This window comes from Ailuropoda melanoleuca, unplaced genomic scaffold (genome assembly GCF_002007445.2).
Source record: "Ailuropoda melanoleuca isolate Jingjing unplaced genomic scaffold, ASM200744v2 unplaced-scaffold8686, whole genome shotgun sequence".
NCBI classification, from domain to species: Eukaryota; Metazoa; Chordata; class Mammalia; order Carnivora; family Ursidae; genus Ailuropoda; species Ailuropoda melanoleuca.
The window spans coordinates 69,479-78,541 of NW_023254087.1; the positions used below are offsets into that span (position 1 = coordinate 69,479).

At 33.6% G+C, this 9,063-nt stretch overlaps 2 protein-coding genes across 2 annotated transcripts; one reads left to right on the forward strand and one right to left on the reverse strand.

Annotated features, from left to right (window-relative positions):
• On the forward strand, positions 1-525 carry LOC117800886 (transcription factor BTF3-like). Its single transcript, XM_034653429.1, has one exon. It carries the CDS (start codon positions 1-3, stop codon positions 484-486), a length of 486 nt encoding a protein of 161 aa, XP_034509320.1. The 3' UTR covers positions 487-525.
• Positions 526-7,228: 6,703 nt separating this feature from the next.
• LOC105234908 (olfactory receptor 4K13-like) lies at positions 7,229-8,167 on the reverse strand. The gene is given in 1 exon segment (XM_034653430.1): positions 7,229-8,167. A coding segment is annotated over 1 exon segment (939 nt).
• Between the last annotated feature and the right edge of the window lie 896 nt (positions 8,168-9,063).

Consider the following 9,063-nt stretch of genomic DNA (forward strand, 5'->3'; position numbering starts at 1 on the left):
ATGAAAGAAACTATCATGAACCAGGAGAAACTTGCCAAACTGCAAGCACAAGTGCGCATTGGTGGGAAAGGAACTGCTTGCCGAAAGAAGGTGGTTCATAGAACGGCTACAGCAGATGATAAAGAACTTCAGTTCTCCTTAAAGAAGTTAGGGGTAAACAATATCTCTGGTATTGAAGAAGTGAACATGTTCACAAACCAAGGAACTGTGATCCATTTTAATAACCCCAAAGCTCAGACATCACTCGCCGTGAACACTTTCACCATTTCAGGCCATGCTGAGACAAAGCAGCTGACGGAAATGCTACCCAGTTTCTTAAACCCACTTGGTGCAGACAGTCTGACTAGTTTAAGGAGACTGGCTGAAGCTCTGCCCAAACAATCTGTGGATGGAAAAGCACCACTTGCTACTGGAGAGGATGACGATGGTGAAGTTCCAGATCTTGTGGAGAATTTTGATGAAGCTTCCAAGAATGAAGCAAACTGAATTGAGTCAACTTCTGAAGAAGATAAAACTTGAAGAAGTTACTGGCTGAAGCTCTGCCCAAACAATCTGGCTTTTTAAAATTTCGTTCATGGATCTGATAAAATCTAGATCTCTAATATTTTTAAGCCCAAGCCCTTTGGACACTGCCACTCTTTTCAGTTTTTGCTTATACACAATTCATTCTTTCCAGCTAATTAAGTTGAAGAAGCCTTGGAATAAAGTTTGAAACAAGGTTAATAAAGTTCTTTGCCTAGAAAAAAAAAAAAAAGAAGAAGATATGAATTACAGTTTGATTAAATGGAAGTACATATCATACTCATGAAGGAAATGACAAAACATGGCAAAGACATCAGTGTCCTAAATACATGTATTCTACTAAAAAACTTGACTGCTTAAAAAAAAAACTGATAGTGAAACATACATAAATAAAGGTGCATGGTTTGCTAAGTGAACTTTGAATAGAATTACAAAACAGGTGAACACATCAACTAGATATTAAACCATATATGAAGTGATAGCATGAAAAATAATAAAGTAATGGTAAAACAAAAGACAAATAAATGGAACTGAGTAGAAAACTCAGACCATCTACGTGTATATGCATACATATAAGTTCTGAAATACATGCACACATATAAGTATATGCATATATGAGATACTTATTTTGTGATTATATACATATGTGATATACATTTTTATATATACACATATACATGATATACATTTATACACACACACACTTATGTTATAAGCAAGTAGAACTGTGGAAAAAGGACAGATTAATTTGTAGTTGCTGCTGAGGCTAGTGGTTAACTAAGAGAAGAAGAATAAAGTTGGGTCCCTACTTTTCAAATATGCAAAGGTGGGCTCCAGAAATATTTAACCACAAAATGTGAAAAATATGATATGGTAATAATAGAAGAAAATATTGAGGAATATCTGTGTAGCATATTGTTGAACATTTTATAATCAGATATTTTAAAATGAATAAAAAGGGAAACCTTTAATAAATTTCAGAACACAAATTTTTGTTCAGTCAGGAAAACTAGTGACAAAAGTAATAAATAACAAATTCAAAAGAAATATTTGTAATATATTAAATTGACAAGGGTTACTATCTAGATCACTGCTACCCAGTAGAAGTTTCTATGATGATGAAAATGGTTTATATCTATCTTGTCCCATATGGTAGCCACTATATACATACAGCTATTAAACACCTGAATCTGAGTGAGTCTTCAATTTAATTTTAATTTTATTTATTTTAAGTCATTTAAATTAGCATTTAAACAGACATCTATGTTACTAGAACAGAAGTACAGCACACAAATCACCAAGAAAAGCACAGAAAACTTATTTTAAGTGGGCCAAGTCTTAAAAGAGTAGTTCATAGAAAAGTTTAAATAGCTAGTAGGTATGAGAGGGGTGCCAAATTCACTGGTAATCAGAAAAAATGGCAAATTAAAGAAACAAGATGTTATTTTATGTGGAAACAAAAATTTAGAAGGGCAAATTATGCTAACTTTGTAGAGGGGACGTGAGCAATAGGGACTCTTGCTCTGTACTTGGAATTAGAGTAATTCTGGAAAGCAGTCTATAAAATTTAGTGAAATTATGTGGGTAAATGCTTTATTATCCAGTTTTTTTCTCTTCTGGGTGTTTATCTTAGAGAAATTCTTATACCTACATAAGGCTGTTGGACAAATATTAATAAATCATTTATGGAAATAAGAAATCATAAGCAGTTTAGCTGTCCGTCATTTGGTGAATAGGAAGTAAAGTAAGTTTATTTGTACTGTTGAATAATAGCAGTGCTTCGAAGTAATGAGCTCTCTTGTATAAAATTATATGAATTGTATTCAGAGGAAAATAAAATAGAATGGCATTTTTGTAAATTAAAGCACCTAGGTTCATAAAATAGCAGTTCCCATTTCATAAAGAAATTGATATATTTAAAGGGAAATAAATACATTTAGAATGAAAGAATTGCAGTAAAGAATTAATTTAGGAAGAAGAGATGAAAATAAACACACTCTAATGTACAATAAACTGAAGCATTGTTTTTATGTCAATGCTACAAAACGGTTACCACAGGAAAGTAGGGGAAAAAATGACTGATAAATGTTGTCTGGTGTTCTAAATCTTTTCTTGCCTGCATGATACAAAGAAGCAATTAATTAAGGCCTGTCATGAAGCAGAGTGTCTCTTAAATGTTCAGCTAATACTTTCTCTTAAAAATTACAAAGAAGGGGTGCTTGGGTGGCGCAGTCGTTAAGCGTCTGCCTTCGGCTCAGGGCGTGATCCCAGCATTCTGGGGATCAAGCCCCACATCAGGCTCCTCTGCTGGGAACCTGCTTCTTCCTCTCCCACTCCCCCTGCTTGTGTTCCCTCTCTCGGTGGCTGTCTCTGTCAAATAAATAAAATAATAAATAAAATAAATAAAATCTTTAAAAAAAATTAAAAAGAAGAAAGAGCTTATGTATCTGACAAGGTATGTCAGTGATGCCTGCAATCTAATCAGTCAGTCAGTCACGCAGTGTTTAGTAAGTAACTGCTTTATGGCGGACACCCACTAGGGATATTCCAGGGAGTAAGATAGACATGGGTCTTGACTTCGTGATTTGTTTATGTCCTAATGGGAAATATAGATAGATGCAAGCATTTGATTAAAATATTATGGTCTGACGCCAGGCTGCTTTGGAATAATACAACAGAGGGTCCTAGTCCAGTTTGGAGGATTAGGGAAGGCTTTCCCTGAAAAGTGAGCAAGCTTCGGTGTCGAAAAGATGGTGATAGGTGGAGGGGCTTATACTCAACTTTTAAAAATAAGCTGTCGTTACTGCATTTTAAACTGTTTTAGACAATAGGAAAAGAGAGAAAATTGTACAAAGAACAACTCTAAAACAAACCAAAAGGAAAACAACTAGTAAATTAAACCTGGAAAGATGAAAGGCAAAAGAAAAACCATATTATTACAAACTGGAGTTTAAACTACAAATTCAAGGAAATGTTGACAATATTAAGTTAATCTGCTAGTATCACAGATTAAATGAAAAAAGATACAATTATCTCAAAGTGTGCATAAACTTTTTATAAATTCAGCAATCACAATTTTAAAAAGATTAGAAATTAATAAAAGAAACATATCTTAATTTTAAATGATATTATTTTAGAAGCAAACACTTATAAATTCAGGGGGGAAAATGCCTTCCCTTCAGCATTATACTGGTGGTTTTAGCCAAAAGAAATATCACCTACTAAAATATCACTAAATAGTATAAAATGAAATGTAACCAAATAAAAAGATATGCTGCATTGATGAATTATTTTATTTATAAATTAATTTATAAATTCTGATTTCAATTGCTATTCTAAAATTGTTTTTGTAGAATTTGACAACTTATCCTACAATCATCTGGAAGAGTTAATTGACAAGAACTGGGATATACTTAAAGTAGAGCATTTGAGATTGCAGATTCACTCTGACAAATAACAACTCTGTTTAAGACAGTGTAGTGGAAATGACTAGTGAAAGTATTGACAGAGGCCAGAAACAGACCCAAGCATATAATGGGGATTCTTGATATATAGCAAAGGTGACATTTCAATCATTAGAGAAAAGCTTTTCAGTAGATGGTATTTGAATGCCTGTTTATGTCCATATAAAAGTAACTTAAATTCCTATCAGATACCAATACAAAATTTAACTTCCAGTTGGATTAAATAACTAAATGTGATAAAAGCAAAAAGCTTAAAATTATTAAAAAAAAAGAGAAAACAGAATATTTTGGGCAATCAGTTGTAAAGGTGTATTACATAAGAGACAAAATCACAAACCTAAAGGAAAAGATAATTAAATGTAAATATTTTAAATTTTGTGTATTTATAAACAGCACAAAGTTTTATAATCTATAAGAGCGAAGATATTTTCAATTCATATAATAAATATAGTGAAAAGGCAAACTATAGAATGGAAGAAATATTTGCAAATCATACATTTGATGGACAGTTAATACTGAAAAATAAATGAATAAACAAACAAAAAGCAGAATCAGGCCTATAAATACAGAGAACAAACCAATGTTTGCCAGAGGGAAGGATATTGGAGGTTGGGCAAAATGGGCAAAGGGGAGTGAGAGATACAGACCTTCAGTTTTGGAATAAGTAAGTCACAAGGATGAAAGGTATAGCATAAGGAATATAGTCAATGATATTGTGATAGGACTATATGGTGACAGATGGCAACTATACTTGTGGTGAGCATAGCATATATATGTATAGACTTGTTGAATCACTGCATTTTACACCTGAAATTAATGTAACATTGTGTGTCAACTATATTCAAATAAATTATAATAAGAAGAGTTAATATCCAGAATCTATAAAGAACTTCTATAATTTAACAACAAAAACCAACAGTTTAATGGGCAAAGGACTTGAATAGACATTTATCCAAGAAAAATACACAAATAACCCACAAGTATATGAAAAAATGCCCAACATCACTCATTATCAGGGAAATGCAAATCAAAACCACACGTGTTAGGGTGGCCACTATCAAAACAAAAACAAAAACTAGGAAGAACCCAGAAAATAATGGGTGCTGGCAGGGATGTGGAGATGTGGAAGAATTGGAAACTTTTGCACCATTAGTAGGAACGTAAATGGTGCAGCTGCTCTGGAAATCTAGGGAGGTTCCTCAAAAAATTAAAAACAGAATCCCCATATGCTACACCAATCTGACTTCTGGGTATATCTCTAAAAGAATTAAAAACAGGATCTTGAAGACATGTTTACACACCTATGTTCATTGCAGCATTATTCACAATAGCTAAGAGGAGGAAGCAACCTCCATCAGTGGATGAATGAATAAAGAAAATGTGGTATATACCTAACATGGACTAATATTCAGCCTTAAAAAAGAAAAAATCCTGTCACAGGCTACAATATGGTTAAAATTTGAAGACATTATGCTAAGTGAAATAAGCCAGTCACAAAGTGACAAATACTGCATAATTCAGTTATATAAATCTCAAGTAGTCAAAGCCTTAGAAACAGAAGGTGGAATGGTGATTGCCAGGAGCTAATAAGAGGTGGAAAGGGGAGTTTTTTGTAAAGGAGGATAGAATTTTAGTTTTGCAAGATGAAAAATTCTAGAAATCTGTTGCACAACAAGGTGCACATAGTTAACACTACTGTATACTTAAAAATGTTTAAAATGTTATATGGTTTTAACCACAATAAAAAATGCCAGAGAAGCATATATTTATTTAGGTAAGTCATTAAAACATTAAACTGAGTAAAAAAATAAATTTTGGAATAATAACATTTATATAGATTCCATTTATATCAAGTTAAAAATGTGCAAAATGTTTTTATACACAATATATGAAAAATGAGGGAAATAATTCTTAAAAACATACAAAGGAATAATAATGGAGTTGACAGTGATCTTTGCTACAATAAAATAACTAGATGTAGCTGGTTGTTTAGGAGTCTTTATTATATCTTATAATACATTTTTGTAGTAAAAGAATCTGAAATAAATGTGGCAAAATATTAGAAATTTGGTAAAGCTACATGTTATATCAATGTCTATACTTAATTTTATGATTGAATTAATTCATAAGAAATAGATACAAATATATATATATGCCCAATGATCCTTAGGGACCCAGTTCCTATCCTCTTCAATGTGTTTTTTAAAATAAAATTTGAGTCTAAAATATGTCATGCACATATGACTAAGAATACATCTTTAAAACACCCTTTAGTCTGTAATTAGTGTATTACACATACAAGAGGCAATGATGAAAAAGTACTGGATAAAAGCCTGCAAAAATGTTCCTGAGTGTGTGGGAGAGAAGAGGGCACATCAAAGAGGCCATACAATGTCTTTTTATTCTAATACCCATGAACCACAGATGAAATATTTTAATTGAATACACTTTATACAAGGTAGGCAGCTTGAATACTTCCTGTTTTCTTGTGATGTGATTGCCAGGAATATATAGGTGCCTCTTCATTTTCCCTTGTCCATGGAAATTAACATTATAGTAATGCTCTCACTTGATTCTTGAGAGATACATGAGAACAAATATGTATACGAACATGAAGGAAAGAGTAAGGTAGAATGAGCTGAGTGTAGCATATATGTCAGGTGGAATTTCTATTTTTTAAAGAAAGAAATAAGTGTTTTTTGTGAGTAAACGATACTTAGATCTATCTACACACAGAAACTGGCCTGTTTGCCTTGTTAAAAGATAATTCTTACACATATTAGGATCCACAAAACTGTGAGTTTATGTGTGTGTGTTTAGGAATTTACAAGAGTTCATATAATTAAATGCACATTTAGTCAACTAGAGATTTTAGTTGAAAGTTCCCTAATTCTGAATTAAAAATAGATAAATAAATTCCTTTTTGATTCCTCTTTATTTACTGAAATTTAGTCTTGGGCATTTCTTGGTTGCCAACTATAGTTAGAGTCAGTTTTTTTCTATTTACTTCTTTATTACATTAAAAAGTATTAACCCTGACTGAATTGAATTTTAATTAAAATAATTATTCTCCAATAAAACCGAACATGTTATAGAAGTGTAATGATGGAACATTTGACAATTTTAATATGTATTATGAAAATTTTAAAAAATCTACAAACAAAATGAATTAATATGAACTTATTCTGAGATGTATCATACATGGATTTTACACTAAAAAGCTTCATCATTATGATTGTTGCCTAGAAGGTCTGTCTGGATCTGATGTGTTGGGTCCTCAGTCTATTCATGGCTGCTTTCATTTCCTGGTTCCTCAGAGTGTAAATAATGGGGTTCAGTAAGGGTGTGATAACCGAATAAAACACAGAAAGAAACTTATCCACTGAAAAGCCACTGAATGGCCAAGCATAAATGAAGATGCACGGTCCAAAGAACAGGGTGACCACAGTAATGTGAGCAGACAGTGTGGACAGAGCCTTGGAGAGTCCACCAGAGGATCGACATTGGACACTTACCAGAATGACAGTGTAGGAAGTGAGCAGGAGTATGAAGCAGATGAAAGACAGCAGACCACTGTCAGCAATTACCAGTAACTCCAGAACATAGGTCTCAGTGCAGGCAAGTTTTAGAACTAGAGGAAGGTCACAAAAAATATTGTCCACTATATTGGGGCCACAAAAAGGTAAGGTGATAGTAAAAACCATCTGGCTCATGGTATGCACAAAACCGACAGCCCATGATAGCAGCACAGAGCCCATGAGGACCCGGCCATTCATGATGGGTGTGTAATGAAGAGGTTTGCATATTGCAATGTACCGATCAACAGCCATGACTATGAGAAGAGTCATCTCACTGCCACCTAAAAGGTGGAGGAAGAACATCTGAGCCATACAGCCCCACAAAGAAATAGTTTTATTCTCCTTGAGGAAATCTGTGACCATCTTAGGGGTTGTGATTGTGGAAATCGACATATCGAGGAAGGAGAGATTTCCAAGGAGGAAGTACATTGGCGAGGATTACAGAAGTGAGTCAAAGGTTACGGCGACCACGATGAGAAGGTTTCCTGCCAAAATCGCTGCATAGGCCCGCAAAAATATGAAAAAAAAGAAAATCTCAAGTTCCTGAGTGTTGGTGAGTCCTAACAATACAAACTCAGGTGTTGAGCTATTCATTCTATCCATCTACTCTATGTAGGGGCTTTCAGAAAGTCATTAAAATGTAGAAAATCTGGAAAAAGTGGTAATTTAACCTGTGATAAATCTATCACAGCTATAGACATATAGAAAGTATTTGATTCCTATAGAAAGAGAAAAAAATGAACATTTCGGAAAAATACATTTAATTTATTAATTCAAGCAACATTCACATTACCAAATTTATTTTCAGTCAGAAAGGCACAAAAGATAAGAAAGTCATTGTAGAAATTTGTAAACACAGTTTGCAGGCATAGAGTGCATCTCCACAGTGATTTGCTGTTTCTGTCATGAGTTTGTGTTTATGAACCATGAGTTCATTAGGCCAATACGTAAAAGAGCCAAATGACCCTTAGTCAAATGATTTAGTTCAAGTGAGTAGTAATATAGTTGTGTAACTCTGTGGTGCTGGTGACTCGTATTTGATTTTTGCCTCTTTCCCTCTGCCTAATTTAAAATACTCAGTTGCATGGAAGTTGATATATTTTGCAGCAAATTGCTTTAGCGTAATTTCTCTATCAGCTATATTGTATTATCACCCCTCTCTCTCTTTTTAAAGATTTTATTATCTATTATTTATTTGTCAGAGGGAAAGAGAGAGAGAGAAAGAGGGAGCACAGACACAGGCTCCCTGCTCAGCAAGGAGCCTGATACAGGACTCGATCCCAGAACCCTGGGATCATGAACTGAGCCCAAGGCAGACATTAACCAACTGAGCCACCCAGGCATCCCTCCCCTCTCTTTTATCCTAAGGAGGTGTACCAATGATTTCACTTATTCCTTATTATAATAAATTATAATAAAACAACCTTCCTAGGAAGTTTCCAGACAAGACCTAAATATTTCTCAGTGTCCAGGTTTCTTTCTTTACTTCTTTCTCTCTC

What these genes read in the sequence shown, in the direction of transcription:
- LOC117800886 (XM_034653429.1), top strand. Translation starts at nt 1, where the DNA reads ATGAAAGAAACTATCATGAACCAGGAGAAACTTGCCAAACTGCAAGCA.